Consider the following 17,827-nt stretch of genomic DNA (forward strand, 5'->3'; position numbering starts at 1 on the left):
TTAAAAAGGGAACACAGTTCTCAGGTATAATAGATTCTGTATAGCATTCTTTTTCATGATACATATATACACAAAGGCTGCAGGGGGACTGACACGGCCATGTGATAAAGAGTGGGGTCATGCGTGCCAATTATAGGGTCAAATAATGAGTGCTTTGGATTTCTAGAGCCTTGTATTATGGAAAGATTTCAACGTCCCATAAACATCATACATCCCCTCCCCTCCCCTCCCCTCCCCCCCCCCCCCCCCCCCCCCGAGAGAGTCTTTCAGCTGCAATTCTGTAGAACACAATTCACAGCCTTGCCCCAGGACAAGACATGTAAATGTAAAGATATGACAAACAAGTTACACAATTTTGTTTTATTTAAAATCAGAATTTTAAGACATAAGAATTTATAAAAACAAAAAAATTCTAAAAATCCTCCCAAATCTAATCCAGGCAAAAACAAGCAAGCTTACAAAACTATGTACATTCCAACATACATAAAGCCACACATGTCCACAGCAGATTTCAGTACTGTTAACCTCACAGTGCTCTGGGCTGAAGAGGTCCAAAAGGCTCCATTTGAGCTAGAACATAATACTGGGCAACGACCTGGGCTTTCCACTTGTCTACTCTGGAGGCAGATTGTTAATGGACACCAAGTAACTCATATTACATAGAATATAATGGGGATGGTATGTCACTGCTTTACACCCTGCTGTACTTGTCAAGAAGCAAGGCAGAACCAAGCCCAGTTTTGAGTCTTGATGCCAATGCAGTGTTCCCTCCACACTGGACAAAACTGAGCATTGACCGTAGCTCTTAAAGAAAAAAAATCTGGACATTACCTGTCAAAAATGGTACCCTGACCAAAAGTATTTATCACTACCAGATTGGCAATAAATACTAGATCGTGTGATCTTACCACAGACTTGTAGTCAAACATGCGCCTGCACTCATTTGAGCACCTTCTATATGCAGCCTTTTGGCAGAAGAGGTCAATTCTCCTTCCAATAACTACCAGTCCCAGCATGTGGCTAGATAAAAGCTTCAAGCTCTATTGCGTGGTAGTGTCCACATAATCAATTATCCTGGTGGTAGTTGCCCTTTTAAAGGACTTTAACAATTATGGAGCCAGGAGCACATCAGGCTCATTTGCATAATGAAAGCCTGAAGCCCCTCAGGCTCATTTGCATACAGTCTTTTCCTGGTGGTAGATGTCCTTTAAGTTCCCCACCCCAACATGGGTGCCATTCCAAAACTGTACAACTATCAAAATGATAAACAGCTGGAGAATTACATGACTTACCCCAGCATAAATGTGTACGATTTAGACTGGTAGAACCAGAGCATTAAACTTGTTATAGGAAAGTTCCACAATGTGTACATTTTAAGTGCTGGCATAAACCAGAGCAATATTTGTAATCACGTGTTTATGTGTGGGACAAGCAAAAGCCAAAATCTTTGAAGACCCTAGGACCTGCTGTGCACACATCCTCATCCTAACATGCAGTTCACTTTCACTCTTTCCCTTAGAGGTAGCTTACAAATACATTTTTTTTTCACAACACATATAAAGTGACTGACAATTTCATAGTATGGACAGTCATACGTCAAGATGTTGCCTGCTTAGTACTGAATTTACAATCTGCAGTGGAGAGGAAAGAAAATTGGTTCAGACTCAGAACATAGAAAATGGTTGATAGTTTACAGGAATAGTAGTTTTAAAAGTTCTGGTGTGACTGGAAAGAGAATTCCAAAAAAAGGCAATTCTCTTGAATACATAAAGAAATTATGAACCAGGCAAAGAGTCACCTCGAGGAACTTCAGAACTGTCAGTTTAAAGATTGTAAAAAAAAATAATGAAAATATTGTGACAAATTTATTCTGAACATTGCTATGGTCATGGTACAGTGGGTCCAGGCATTTGGCACTCCTTCCCTTACTGAGCAGCTCAGCAACAGGTGGAATATCAAGTTACCTAAATCAAGTAGTGGAAGCAGGCAAAAAGAAAAGGCTCTGCAAAGAAACTAAATCGTAAACAAAATCCAAAAACTGAAGTACAAGCAGTTCTACATAATACATTTATACACAAGTCAAGTTGAAGCCTGCTGCACCCAGCCACAGGATGGTCACTCAGGTGAGAAAGTGCACAGAGCAAGGTGGCAATGACACCAGCAAGACCAACCGGAACAGTTTGGCAGTGTCACCATGCATCTTACAGTAGCCACATCACTCCTTAAAAAAAGTCAGCCCCCACTTTTTTGGGTTAGAGTTCGGCACATTCAGTCTTTCCTCATTTCAAGAAGACCTGTGCCACATGTGTACCCTGATCGTACATAGTCAGTGGATACAGTGCCGAACTTCTACTTCTTCCGTGTATGCTGGCGCCGGGCCATAAGTCGCTGCCGAGCTCCCGAAGCTTTAGAGGTCACTCCGATCGAGAAGCCGCTTGGTTGACCTGCATTTAGGGGAGAAAAATGTACAAGTAGTTATGAAACTTGTCATTTCAGTTTCTACTTTAATCCATTTCTTGAAACTTGTCCATGTTTCAAGAAGTTACTGCTGAGATTATCGCAAAATGCTTCTCCATTTTTACCACAAAACCTTTGCCTTTAGCCTTCTTGCTAGCAAGATGGACTAAATCTCAGAGCAGCTATATAGACAGGAGGAGTCACAGCAGCTGGATCTTTAATCACTTTGGAAAGAAATCAGAAGCCAAACTCCAAAGCAGAGGGTTCAGGATTTTGATCTGTATGACCATTTCTCTGTATTAGTCCTCAATTTTAGATCATATGGCACAGGCACTACCTAGTGGACAGACTATTCTGTGGTTCTAGTTGTCACCCCCATCCACCCAATAGTCATCAAAAGGCCTCCAAAAATGATAACGAAAGCCAATGCAAATACTGTAAAATCAGAAATAACAGAAAACCCCTTTAAAAGGATCCTCCGACAGCAAAGTTTATAACAAATCTGCCACAGGACTCACAGATCAGATTCTATAGTCAGGTCACTGCACTATGTCAGACTATACATGCGTCTTACCAAACGAGGCGTTGGGGCTTGCAAAAGTTTGTGTAGGAGTCCCAAAAGTAACCGGTGCTGGGGCGGGATTCTGACCAAAGGGTGCAGCAGGTGTTCCTACAGGGAAAAAAAAAAAATTAAACTTGGCAAGACATTCATAACCTAAAACCAGAGTCTCATCCCACATGGCCCAGACCTTTGTGCCTAGAAGATGGGAAAAAACTCAGACAGTATTGAAAAGTAGCAGCAGAGATCGATGGATGAAGCAGCAGTCCAAAGAAAATTAAGTGAAAACTTTTTATTCCACCGTGGATGCGACGTTTCATCTTTTCTATAAAGACATTTTCAAGCATCCACGGGGGAATAAAAAGTTTTCACTTAATTTTCTTTGGACTGCTGCTTCATCCATCGATCTCTGCTGGTACTGGTGGGGTTCGTCAGACCCTGGTGAAGACCTGCACCCTACTGCTTTTACATGCTGCCGCTCCACAACTTTCTCTTTATTGAAGGAAAAGTTCCAGACGTTTGTCAGAAAAATGTATCACTATGAGAACACTTCAAATACAGACACCCCCACCCCCTGCTTGAACAAACAAGTATTTCTAGTGTGTTTACATGACAAAACTACAATTCCAATGAAGTCCTGCAGACTGGGCCTGGTGTAGCCCATATTTATATCATGGACAACACCTTTAAAAGTTAGAGGAGCATTGAGGTTTTTGCCTCAGATCAGAAAATCTACTATTAACCTAGCTGTACCTGCAAGCCATCAACACTAGGTCATTTATACAAAGAGGCTGGACACAAAACATAAAAATTTTCCCATCTCAGCAGTTTATAGCTGATGTTGAGCAGAGAATTTCCCAGTCTTGGTAGTTGCAGAACCACAAAAAAAAAAAAAAAAACTGCAGCCTCTTCGCCAGTAAGCCTTAAGAACTGAGGTCCCAAAACCATAAACAAATCAAAAGGTGCAAATGCATTACTACTGCTCCAGGCAATTCCAAAGGACTGCGCACCACCCCCATTTAAAAAGTGAAGCAGCAATAGTCATACACCAGTGAAGTAGAATAACGCAAGATAAGTTGTAGATGACACTCACCAAAAGACATTTTGTTTTCTGTTGGTCCAGGAGTCCCAAAGCTCAATGATGTGCTATTCTGAGCTACAGAAGAATTTCCAAAAGTCAAGGCTGGGGCAGGCACAGTGCTTGCAGTTGCACCAAAGGATACAGCAGTGTTTGCTTTTTCCCCAAAAGTGAAGGGCTTGGAGGCTCCAAATTGGTTTGTTGTGGGTGTACTGTTTGTTTGTGTGCTATTCAGTGTGCCAAATGGTGTTGGGTTTGGTGCTGCAGAAGCTGATCCAAAATTAAAAGTTGCATTTGAACCAAAAGCTGGTTGGGAAGTTGCACCAAAAGTTGTCTGAGAGCCGTTTCCAAAAGTGGGTTGCGTGCCTGATCCAAATGCAGACTGTCCTCCAGATGTTGCAAAGCTGGCAAGTGGGTTAGCGGCAGGTTTCTCTGCTTGTCCACCATTACCTGAGCTACTGTTAAAAGCAGCCACACCAGAGTTAGCAGGGTATGGAGGGGGATTGGAGTTGAGTGTAGCTGAAAACGCAGAGGCTGTGGACCCAAACACAGAGGCCTGTGGTTGAGATGTTGGAGCAGTCGGCTTATTCCCAAACATATTCAAGCCAGGTGTTCCTTGTGAGGTAGGCGCTTGCCCAAATACAAATGTGGTCTTTGTCTGGGAATCTGAAGCCGTGCTGCTTCCCAAGAACGTGTTTGTAGGAGCAGAAGTTGCTGTGCTGCTAGAGGAGAGGCCCCCAGAGAAGGCAGAATTAAAACCAGTGGTGGCATTACTGGATGTGGGTAAAGGAAGGGTTTGCTTCGTGGTGCCCTCAGCGCTTTGAGTTGTACTTGTCACTGTAGCACCAAACCCAGAATAAGCTGGAGGGGCAGTGGAAACGGGATTAGAATTCATCTGGAATGGGAAGGGGGATGCAGATGTTGCAGGCTGCTGCCCAGTGGACTCCCCAAATATTGGTTTAAATGTAGTTGCAGGTTGACTCAGCTGCACACTTTGCTCTCCAAATATTGGCTTGAAAGTGTTTGTTGAAGAGACTGTGGGTGCAGATTGAGCACTTGAGGAAACACTTGGTGGATTAACACTCACATTACTGGGAAATAGTGGCTTAAAGCTAGATTGCAAATCATTTCCTAAAGGCTGTGTAAGAAGTTGGAGGAGGCTACTTTTTGATTCAGGTTTGGTCTGGACAGCACCATCTGGTTGAGATGTTGAATTGCTGGGCACTGCTGCCACTGGTTGGGATGGCAATTGGAGAGAAACCTTTTGACTGGGACCAGGATCAACATTAGAAGCCAAACCCAAAGAGGGAACTTTGTTGTTGGTAAAAGTTGCTGCAACAGCTGGAGCCGCCTCTACAATGGAGAAAAAAAAAAAAAAAGTTTTACACAATTGTGGTTTTTGATTTAAGCAACTTATAAAATTCTTTCATCACTTAAAGTGGGCAAGGCTAGAAAGTACAAGTTATAAAAATAAGTTGGCATACACATTGTTTTCTCACCTTGGGATCCCTCTTTGTTCTGCATTTTAGCCAGACTTTGTAGTAAGGGGTTACTGCTTGCAGTGGAGGTCTGCAATGTCAGAGCGGGTGTTGTCAGAGTAGGTGCTGTTGTTGATAAACTGAAAAGCGGTGATGCTGTTACTGCAGCTGTAGATGGAGCAGAGCTGGCAGGGATAGGCTCTATAAAATAAAAATTATATTTAGATATGCAGGCATGTAAATTATCTAGGAAGTAGAGTTTGTATCCTACTCACCAGCAGTTTCCTCCAAGGCCTTGTTCAGCCTTTGTAAAAATGCTTTTTTCTCAGAGTCCAGATCCTTTGATGTAATATTGTATCCAACCACAGGTGGAGGAGGCTGCAAAGGGAAAAATATATTTATCCCCTTAACGCCAAAGCCACTTTTCACCTTCCTGACCCGGCCCATTTTTTCAAATCTGCCTTGTGTCACTATAAATGGTTATAACTTTGAAACGCTTTAACATAGCCAAGTGATTTTAGAATTGTTTTCTCGTGACACATTGTACTTCATGTTAGTTGACAAATTTTGGTGGTAAGTTTTGCATTTATTTATGAGAAAACCAGATATTTGGTGAAAGTTTGGAAAAATTCTCGATTTTCGAACTTCAAAATGTTCTACTTTTTCCACACATGAGTCATAATAGCAAAAATACATAACTAACATTAACTGATGTTAACTAATGCATACTCTTATTTTTGTAGGATGTTATGGGCCTTAGGTGCGATTTTTCACATTTTCATAAAAACCGCAATATCCTGCTATTGAGGGACCTGCTCAGGTTTCAAATCACTTTGAGAGGCCTAAATAAAAGTAAAACCCCATAAATTACCCCATTATAGAAACTACACCCCTCAACGTACATAACAACTTTTATGAAGTGTCATTCTCAAATGCCCCTTGCGTGTTAGGGGTTAATTTCTCCGATCGCGGGTGTTAGAGGCAGGTGTCAACTATAATATATAGCCGACACCCGCAGCTTCTGGCCCTGGCTCCGTTCAGGAGCCGGGGCCAGAAGCTTGACGTAATAGTACTGCATTTTGCCATGCAGTACTATTACGCCAAATGTCGGGAAGGGGTTAAGAACCTTATGATTTACATTGGGAAGGGAGAGCAGGAACAGACTAATATTTACCAGTGGGTACTGATCACCTCGTCCGGAACAAACCAACAAAACCTTCTTTCTTCGAGGCCCACCACTTCCATTATCAGAGGAATTTAAATTACATGTCTTGGAGGAAGGAGTTTCAATCACTAAAAAAAAAAAAAAAAAAAAAAAAGTTAGAATAATATTTACCATTTAATTTAGCAAAAGGTCTTTGAAATTGGTGACAATTGTTAATTCAAATGGAAACTGTAGGCATCTACTCAAGCCCTTTGCACAAATTTTAAAGCCCCCCCACCCCCCTCTGACAGTGGAAAAAAGATTAAAGGAAACCTACCACTTGAAGTTGAGCTGGTGCTTATTTTTGTTAGTGTTTTAAACTGTATAGCCGGCGCAGGGAGGTACGCGCTCGGCGCTTACCATGCGCGTGGCTACATAGGAAGTGAAGGAGAGCCGCGTGCATGGTAAGCGCCGAGCGCGTACCTCCCTGCGCCGGCTATACAGTTTAAAAAGTGTTTTAAACCGCGGTACAGCGGTTTAAAACACTAACAAAAATAAGCACCGGCACCAGCTCAGCCTGAGCTGGTGCTCTGTGTTTTCTTCTGAAACCTGCCACTTCAAGTGGTAGGTTTCCTTTAAGACGACCCAAAACATCAAATTAAAATTTTCCATAGGGTACAGCCTGGTTTGGCCGTTATAACTTCTGTGTTTGGAGCAACAGATCAGTCCCTCTCCTCTGCTCCAATATCTAAGCAGTAGAGGGAAGGGATGTGTGTTCACACCAGGGAATAAAGTTAAAGCTGCAATCCAGGAAAATTTTTTCACAATCCTGCTGCTAACACAGAGGCATGGTTACACAGCTCTGACATTTCACAAATTAATCATGCACTACTTACACTGCCCAGACTGATCCCCACTGGCTGATCTCACTGGTGTAGACTGGCTCGCCTCATGTAGTTCTTCTCTGTAGGAAAACATGAGAGAATTACACTTCAAAACTGTTGCAATGTCTAACAACCCAAAAATTTTGAAAAGGAAGCACTAATTGCGGTTTTAATAAACATGTTATAAAGATGCTAAAAGTGTTTAGCTCAATTTTATTTTTGGGTTTATTGGCACCAGGTGGTGTAACAAGAGGCCATACTTATTCCCTTTCCCTCACTGAGGCTCTTCTGGTCACATCAGTGACAGCATAAACATGCAGCTTGTAGGTCAACACTTCGTTTCTAGCCCTTTGCTGTAAGGATATGTCTGGAGGATTCCCGATGTATCCATAAAATAGAGGGTTAGAATGTATCCCACTGTATGACCATAAGTTGTAATGTTCAGCTCCTCTGCACTGAAAGAGGGGGAGGAGTGACCACCAGTAGCCAGTGATTGCTGCCAATGTTCAGGGTGGACAGTTACAGCTCCGGGACCTCCTAGAGCAGGGGTCCCCAAACTTTTTACATAGGGGGCCGTTCATTGTCTCTCTCAGACCATTGGAGGGCCGGATAAAAAGCGGTACATGTGACCACATCTGTAATACACTGCCCCCCCCCCCCAATTAATTATTTAATATACTGCACCACCTTGTGAACTATTTTATATATTGGCCCAATGAATTAATTAATTGGGTCAATTAATTATTAAATATGCTGCCCCCCCTATTAATTACTAGACTGGCCCTTAAAATTAATTATTTCCTATGCTGCCCCTTCACCATTAGTTATTTTATGTGCCCCCCCACCCACCATTAGTTATTTTATGTGCCCCCCCACCCACCATTAGTTATTTTATGTGCCCCCACCACCCACCATTAGTTATTTTATATGCCCCCCCCCCATTAGTTATTTTATATGCCCCCCCCCCCATTAGTTATTTTATATGCCCCCCCCCCCATTAGTTATTTTATGTGCCCCCCCCCCCCCCCCACCACCATTAGTTCTTTTATATGCTCCCACCACCCACCGACCATGAATTGTTTCATTATTAGGGCCCCCCAGCCGGCACAATGTTTTAACTGCTGTTTAAAAAAATTTAAAAATCCTATACTTACCTCTGGCTCCTGCGTCTTCTTTCTTCTTGTGCCTGCCGGACAGGAAAAGGTGCGCGGCCGCGTGATGACGTCATCACGCGGCCGCGCATGCAGGTTCAAAGAGCGATGTGCGCCGGGGTTGTCTTCCGGCCACATCGCTCCACCTGCAGTAATAGTGCTCGAGCGGCCGATTCCGACCGCATCGAGCACTATGTTGTGACTGGCAGGAGCTTCCTGTCCGGACGGACGGAGGCTCCTGCCCGACTGCCGAAGTTTGCGGTCCGATGCGACGGGGGCCGCATAGAAACGGTCCGCGGGCCGCATGTGGCCCGCGGGCCGTAGTTTGGGGACCCCTGTCCTAGAGTGTACACTTAACGGAGGCTAGGGATGGATGCCATAGAGAGCATATGTGTTACTCAGCAAGAGGAAGCAGGACACCGACAGAACTTGCAGCATCTTTCCATCCAGTTTTCTTCCCCTCAGTATACAACTAAGGGATAAAAATAAGGGATGCCACCACTGACCTCTGTATACCAAGGCAATGCTGGACTAGAGGTAGCATTAGTTCTTATGTTTCTACCACCTGCGGTCAATGTTATCCATACCTTACATGGATAGGAAAAGCTCGCCATTAACATGTAAAATTGATCAGTATTACCTTGACTTTTTGGCTGATAGATCTGGCGTTTGGCTTCGAGATGATGGTGGACTTGAAATTACAGAAGTACTCTGGTAATTTCTCTTTCTCTTCTAAAAAAAAGAACACAATTGCACAAGAACCCAAGTTATTAAAACCTTGTAAAAATGTCCACCAAGTTGAGCCATTATTAATGCATACAATACCGGTAGTAGGACTCTGCTGGAACTAAAGGAGCTTGTGATTGCGTTATGAGACGGCATTGTTGATCCATTTATTGCACCGCTATTCAGCGAACTATTGGAGGAGGTACGAGAGCGCTTGTTGACCATCTCATCAACCAGCTGTGTATTCAATGCTCTTTTCAAGGTGTCCGATCTAATGGGAACAATGAGCGTAAAGACAGGCAGTTAACAAAGACATTAAATGACATGTAGTCAGGATGACCATTTACTTGTAAATGCCAGGTCATCAATAAAGTGCATTGAAAATTTCTAGCAGCATGTCACGTTGCCATAAAAGAAACTTATGGGGGCACGTGTGAGGAAAACTGCAGATGCCCCTAAATGGAAAAATTTCAATTTCACGGTCTACAGACTAAAAACTAATCAGGCAAAAATTATAAATGGGAATTAACTTGGGATAAAGGAGACTCATTACTTACCTTGAGACATAGGACAAGGAACCATTAATTAATGGAGACTCGGATGAAGACCCCCCACTTCCACTGCTAACTTGTCTCCTATGAGAAAGATATTAGCAAAGATTAAAAAACCTGAGTGTAGGAGCTTAAAAGTGAGAGACTTGAGCAGAACTTTGTAGCAGAAGTAAATGTGTTGTCTGCCTGTATTTAGTTTATACATTGGGCAAGAAACGTGATGAAAACTAGAGAAGGCATTCATAAGAACAATAGTCCGGCAACAACTGTCCTGTGGGGTAACACAGCATTAGAAATTATCCCATAACTAGTCATCTTGACAACTGGGCCCTTTTTCATTTTTGTGTTTCCTTTTTTGCTCCCAACCTTAATCCAAAAATGTATTTTTCCCACGAAAAGTGCTGTATAAGGGTTTGTTTTCTAGGTAACAAATTGTACTTCCTAGTGATGTTATTTATTATTCCATGGAAGTAGTGGGGGGGAGAGGGAGAATAGTGGTAGAATGGCGAAAACTGCATCTGTGCCATTTTGTGGGCCCTGTATGGAGTTCCTTCCATTCTGCCATGTTCCAACGGCAATAACTAATACCAAATCACACAAATCTGTGCATGGTCTAATTTTTTGCAGGACGAGATTGTTTTTTCATTGTCACCACTTATTAAAAGGTTGCAAAAAGGCAAATAAAAGTTACGATGTTCACCGCCAAGAATAACAGATTTTATATGTTGATAAATAGGAATATAGGCATAACAGTTTGATATTGTGGTTTATATTTAAGTTGTAGTGAAAGGGAGAGTTTTAAACTTTGAAACAAAAAGTAAAAACTAATAAAACCCATTTTGCAGACCCCTTGGAGGGCTGATCACTTCTACTACAGGTGTTATGGAGAAGGCTGTTGAGAAGTCTCCATAACAGCTTCCCTGCACTAAACTGTAATAGTACAGCGCGCGTCGGAAAGGGGTTCACAGTTTTGCACGAGTCTTACACAGAAGTGCCTGGTATACATCAATGTGTGATAAGCCTTTACCTTCTCTTGTTCTCCATTCCACCGCTGGCATTGCATTCTTCATCTTTGTTAATCCTCTTTCTGCTCTCCCGGAGGGCATTAAGCACAGTCTCCTTCGCACAAGGATCTGGAGGTGGACATGGAGAAGCTGGACTTGGAGATAGCAGATTATTTAAGCTTTGGGAAAGGGGAGAAGGAAAAAAATTCTCATGATTCATACTGATCCCAAACATAACCATCAACCGTAAATAGACATAAGCATTACTCTCATCGGGATATGCCATAATAGTTGGAGACTATTTATGACTAATATCTATGTTAACCCCTACGGGACTCAGCCTCTTTTGGCCTTAAGGACGCGGCCCCATTCTTCAAATCTGACCTGTGTCACTATAAGTGGTTATAGTTTTGGAACGCTATGAGATATCCAGGGGATTTTGAGATTGTTTTCTCGTGACACATTGTACTTCAAATTAGTTTAAAAATTTGGATGAAATCTTTTGTGTTTAGTTATGAAAAAAAACTAAATTTGGCAAAAATTTGGAAAAATTCTTTATTTTCAACGTTCTAAATTCTCTACTTTTGATGCAGATAGTCAAAGCACCCAAATAAATTCATAACTTACATTTCCCAAATGTCTGCTTTATGTTGGCATGGTTTTTTAAGATTCCACATATTTTACTAGAATGTTATGAGGCTCAGAATTTGGGTGCCATTTTTCACATTTTTTGTAAAATCACCAAAACCTGTATTTAGATGGACCTGCTCAACTTCTAATTGACACTGCGAGGCCTAAATAATAGTGAGACTCGTAAAATACCCCATTGTGGAAACTACACACCTCAACGTATGAAAAACCACTTTTAAGAAGTTTGTTAACGCTTTACGTGTTTTATAGGGGTTAAAACAAAATGGAGGTGGAGTCTGCAAATTGTAATATTTTTTCACAATACACTCATTTTGGGTGGAAAATTAAACATTTACAATGGATTAAATGAATAAAGGCTCCACAAAGTTTGTTACCCAATCTCTCCCGAGTACACGGATACTCTATATGTGGTTGTAACCTGCTGTATGGGCGCACGGCCGGGCATAGAAGGGAAGGAGACGCCATCCAGATCAGATTTGCTATGTCACATTGTACAGGCTATAATTTTTTTTTTTTTTTTTAATGTGCACCTATAGGGGCTTATTTCTTTTGCCACATGAGATGCACTTTTCTGGTACGTAATTTGGGGGAATCTATAGGCTAATTGGTGAGATTTTATTAACTCTTTGTTGGTGGAGGAAATGAAAATCATCACTTTTCAGGAAGATTTTTATGGGTTTTTTTTTTGGCTGTTTACCATACCATAAAAATAGTATATTATTTTTATTCTATGGGTCGCCACGATTACAAAAAGACCTCATTTATATAGATTTTTTATTTTTTTCCCATTTTTAGTGCATAAAAAGTAATTTGGCAAAAATGTTGTTAATTTTAGCATCACCGTCTTTCATATGCATAACTTTTTTATTTTTCGCCTCACAAATCTGTTTAAGGGCTTATTTTTTGCGAGAAGGATTGTTCTTTTTAGTGGTCTTATTTTAGAGTTCATAACATTTTTTAAATCCCTTTTTAGAGCATTTTTATAGGGTATTAATTGAAAATGATCTTTTTTCTGGAGCTTTTTGTTTTGTTTTTTACGGGGTTAACTTTGCGGATCTAATAACGATTCTGTTTTATTATGCAGATTGTTACGGACGCAGGGATACCAAATATGTGGGGGTTTTGTGTATTTTATTCAATTGTACTGAATAAAAACCAATTTGGAGAAAATCTTGTTCATTTTAGCATCACCATCTATTCATATGCATAACTTTTTTATTTTTCGGCTGACAAATCTAGTTAGGGGCTTATTTTTTGCGAGAAGAGTTGTTCTTTTTAGTGGGCTTATTTTGGAGTGCATAACATTTTTTAAATTACTTTTTAGAGCATTTTTTTATAGGGTATTCATTAAAAATTATCTTCTTTCGGAACGTTTTTGCGTTTTTTTTCTACGGCGTGTACCGTGCGGGTCCAGTAACGATTCTGTTTTATTATACAGATTGTTACGGACGCGGCAATACCAAATATGCAGGGTTTTTTGTGTTTTTTATACTTTATTAAGTGTTTTTATGGGAAAGTGACATTTTAGGGGCTTATATTTTTATGTATTTATTTTTTATTTATTATAATGTGTAGTGTTAAGTGTTTTTGCATATTTTTACTTATACATACTTGAACCAGTGATGCTCTGATCACTGGTTTAAGTTCAATACACTGCTCTACAATACTATTTTATTGTAGAGCAGTGTAAACTGTCTGAGCAAGCTTGCGCATGCTCAGACAGTTTACAGTCAGACCTGGAAGGGGTCTGACTGCCATGGAGACCGGGCAGCTCCGGGGCACATGCCAGTCCTCGGAACTGCCCAGAAGTGGATCGGATCCCCCGGTAAGCAGCACGGGGGATCCGATCCACAGCGCAAACACCCTTACACATGACCGTGGCGTGTAAGGGGTTAACACCCGCGATCGGAGCCGGCTCCGATCGCGAGTGTTAGCGCAGGCTGTCAGCTGTACTAGACAGCTGACAGCCGCTGCTTCTGGTGCCGGCTCCGTTCGTGAGCCGGTGCCAGAAGCAGGACGTTATAGAACGTCCCCGTGCGCTAAGCATCTAGCCCCGGGGACGTACTATAACGTCCTGGTGCGCCTAGGGGTTAAAGACATTTCCCTTTCCTGTTGAAAGCAAAAAAAGAACAGCAACCTATCCAGGTAGAGGTGTCCTAGTATTGGACAGAGAAAAGTCGCCCATCAGTTAAAATAACATTACAACAACCAAACAGGGAAAAAAAAAAAAAAAAAAAAAAAAGGAATAGCCATGACCTTGCTCTCCATAGGGAACAACAATGTCAACGGTAAAAGATTTACCATAAGATGCTCCAGAGCCATAGCATCCAGCTTTTATAGCCCCAGTAGTAGATCACAAACAAGGACCTAATGTTTTATCACTTACACAGGTGAGCGAGCAATATTTAGATCAGGATGCGCGATCTTCACAGTCATCGGACTCCGGAGCTGAGAATGTTTAGGAGACAGCAAGGTTTTCCTTGGATATCCGTCTACATACACGGTGGGTAGAGATCCCGGCATACTATATTGGGGCTGGTGAGTAGGATACCGTCTTCGTGGACTCATGAATGTTCGATTCGTTATAACAGGAGTCTCCCTAAAGAGAATAAGAATTGACAATCTTTGAAGTAACTGGACTATAATGTACATGTATTGCAGAGAACATCCATCACTACATCAGAAAGATTCATATATTATCTCCTTAGTTTAGCTGGCACCTCTAAGAGAGCTGTGGGGTGTACACTGCAGACAGCCAACTACCCAATTCTATCTGCAAATTTCCCTGAACATTATTTGTATAACCCTCAACATGTCCCTGAAACCTTATCTGGATAAATAACTACAAGGTAAGTATACAAATGGCACCAATTACAATCATGATTGCCAATACATGTATCAAGACAAGTGTTTTTAACACGTTTTTATAATTGTTCCATCTATTCTGGAAAACGCCTGGGAGCAGAGGCATAAATACAGCCTGAGCCTCCTCTCTTCCCGTCCCAGAGGCACATTGCATTTTTTTTTTTTTAAAGCCAGTGGCCTCAGTAGTTAAAGGAGGGAAACCGCCGACATCTCTGCTCAACCTCAATATTCCGATATCACTGGGCAGGTAACAATAACTGTACAAGGGGATCATGTGACACCACGTAGGTCACCATCAATGGATGTAAGGACACCGAACCACACAGGTCACAATCACTGAAGGCAGGGGTCACGTGACGACTTCACACAGAACACCATCACTGGACACAAGGTCACCGGACTGTATCAGGGATCATGTGACACTGCACCATGCGGGTCACCGTCACTGAACGCGAGGTCATATCATCACTGTATATGGGAATCGTGTGACACCGCACCACGCAGGACCCCCCCCCCCCCCATATCACTGAACGCGGGGGTCACATGACACCGTGCCGGTCACCATCATTGGACACAGGGGTGTGTGTGTGTTTCACATGACACCGCGCCATGCAGGTCACCATCACAGGATGTGGAGGTTACGTGACACCGCGCCATGCAGGTCACCATCACAGGACGTGGAGGTTACGTGACACCGCGCCATGCAGGTCACCATCACAGGACGTGGAGGTTACGTGACACCGCGCCATGCAGGTCACCATCACAGGACGTGGAGGTTACGTGACACCGCGCCATGCAGGTCACCATCACAGGACGTGGAGGTTACGCGACACCGCGCCATGCAGGTCACCATCACAGGACGTGGAGGTTACGCGACACCGCGCCATGCAGGTCACCATCACAGGACACGGAGGTTACGCGACACCGCGCCATGCAGGTCACCATCACAGGACACGGAGGTTACGCGACACCGCGCCATGCAGGTCACCATCACAGGACACGGAGGTTACGCGACACCGCGCCAGGCAGGTCACCATCACAGGACACGGAGGTTACGCGACACCGCGCCAGGCAGGTCACCATCACAGGACGCAGGGGTTACGCGACACCGCGCCATGCAGGTCACCATCACAGGACGCAGGGGTTACGTGACATATGCTTTTTCCTAGAATAAGTGACCAAGGCCAACCACCCTCAGCACCAGGACACTAATGACAACCCACCTGAAGGAGAGGCGGCGGGCCGGGGTGGGCACCGCAGGATTGGGTCTGGTCAGCCTTTCCTTCAGTTCCCGGGTGCCTCTGCCCACCGCCCGGGCCGGGGGCTCCTGCTTCCCCAAGTAGCTGCCCATCAGTAAGAAGAGGGAGGCTGGACTCCACGTGACAACCGGCTCCCGGAGCCTCCGGTACTGCACAGGCCTCTGCCGCCCCCCGGCACCACGATGTCCGCACTCCGCGAGCCTCCACCAGCGCCCGCCCGAGTTCTTGTAGGCGCAGGCGGCCAGTACACAGAACAGCAAGGCGCTGAGCAGGGGGAAGCAGTACACACAGAGCAGGAGCAGCAGGCCAGCGGGCAGGAGCACGGCGACCGGTCGGTACTCGCGATTCAAACCGCCCCTAAGAAGCCGCCAGAGCCGGTCCCTAACCCCTCCTACCCGCCCTCCCGACGGACACATGATCGGCCGTGCGCCCCGCCAGGCCTTAAATACCCAGCGTGCACCACGCGCGAGCCTGCGCTTCCGTCACATCCCGTGTCACTAGGCAACGCGCGCTCCCTCCGCCCTCCGCTTCGTTTGAAAAGAGTTTACCGAGTCCGTGTTTTCTTATGGGCGGGGCCTACGGGTGTTTACGTCATTTCCAATATTTTTCTATTGGATAAAACACATTTTAATTCCGCCTCCCCTGGAAAATGGCGCCAGGGGAATCTGAGATATAAAGTCTCTATTAGCCAATGACGTGTCTCGATGGGATCACGTGACCAGTAAGAACTACTTTCAAAAAAGCTGCTGGATCTGGAGACTGGAAACTTAACCCCTACGGGACACAGCATCTTTTGGCCTAAAGGACACGGCCCCATTTTTCAAATCTGGCCTGTGTCACTATAAGTGGTTATAGTGTGGGAACGCTGTGAGATATCCAGGGGATTTTGAGATTGTTTTCTCGTGACACATTGTACTTCAAATTAGTTTAAAAATTTGGATGAAATCTTTTGCGTTTAGTTATGAAAAAAAACAAAATTTGGCAAAAATTTTGAAAAATTCTTTATTTTCAACGTTCTAAATTCTCTACTTTTGATTCAGAAAGTCATAGCACCCAAATAAATTCATAACTTACATTTCCCAAATGTCTGCTTTATGTTGGCATGGTTTTTTAAGATTCCACATATTTTACTAGAATGTTATGAGGCTCAGAATTTGGGTGCCATTTTTCACATTTTTTGTAAAATCGCCAAAACCTGTATTTAGATGGACCTGCACAGTTTCTAATTGACACTGAGAGGCCTAAATAATAGTGAGACTCGTAAATTACCCCATTGTGGAAACTACACCCCTCAACGTATGAAAAACCACTTTTAAGAAGTTTGTTAACCCTTTACGTGTTTTATAGGGGTTAAAACAAAATGGAGGTGGAGTCTGCAAATTGTAATATTTTTTCACAATACACTAATTTTGGGTGGAAAATTAAACATTTGTAATGAATAAAATGAAAAAAGGCTCCACAAAGTTTGATACGCAATTTCTCCCGAGTACACGGATACTCTATATGTGGTGGTAACCTGCTGTATGGGCGCACGGCCGGGCATAGAAGGGAAGGAGGCGCCATTCAAATCAGATTTGCTATGTCACATTGTACAGGCTATAATTTTTTTCTTTTTTTTATTGTGCACCTATAGGGGCTTATTTCTTTTGCCACATGAGATGCACTTTTCTAATACATAATTTTGGGGCATCTATAGCTAATTGGTGAGATTTAATTAACTCTTTGTTGGTGGAGGAAATGAAAATCATCAATTTTTAGGAAAATTTTTATGTGATTTTTTTTTTTGGCCGTTAACCATACCATGAAAATAGTATATTATTTTTATTCTTTGGGTCGCCACGTTTATGAAAATACTTCATTTATATAGATTTTTTTATTTTTTCCCATTTTTACTGAATAAAAAGTAATTTGGCAAAATTGTTGTTAATTTTAGCATCACCGTCTTTCATATGCATAACTTTTTTATTTTTCACCTCAAAAATCTGTTTAAGGGCTTATTTTTTGCAAGAATGATAGCTCT

At 42.9% G+C, this 17,827-nt stretch overlaps 1 protein-coding gene across 1 annotated transcript; it reads right to left on the minus strand.

The window, feature by feature from the left end:
* Window positions 1-345: 345 nt before the first annotated feature.
* POM121 (POM121 transmembrane nucleoporin) lies at window positions 346-16,442 on the minus strand. Its single transcript, XM_072138083.1, has 13 exons — window positions 15,772-16,442; window positions 14,070-14,282; window positions 11,056-11,211; window positions 10,035-10,112; window positions 9,577-9,748; window positions 9,392-9,483; window positions 7,613-7,680; window positions 6,747-6,865; window positions 5,848-5,950; window positions 5,594-5,773; window positions 4,110-5,447; window positions 3,032-3,127; window positions 346-2,444 (listed from the first exon to the last, which is right to left on the minus strand). Exons 1-13 carry the CDS (start codon window positions 16,221-16,223, stop codon window positions 2,350-2,352), a joined length of 3,162 nt encoding a protein of 1,053 aa, XP_071994184.1. The 5' UTR covers window positions 16,224-16,442; the 3' UTR covers window positions 346-2,349.
* Between the last annotated feature and the right edge of the window lie 1,385 nt (window positions 16,443-17,827).

The sequence above is a fragment of the Engystomops pustulosus genome, chromosome 2 (assembly GCF_040894005.1).
Source record: "Engystomops pustulosus chromosome 2, aEngPut4.maternal, whole genome shotgun sequence".
Classification (NCBI taxonomy): domain Eukaryota; kingdom Metazoa; phylum Chordata; class Amphibia; order Anura; family Leptodactylidae; genus Engystomops; species Engystomops pustulosus.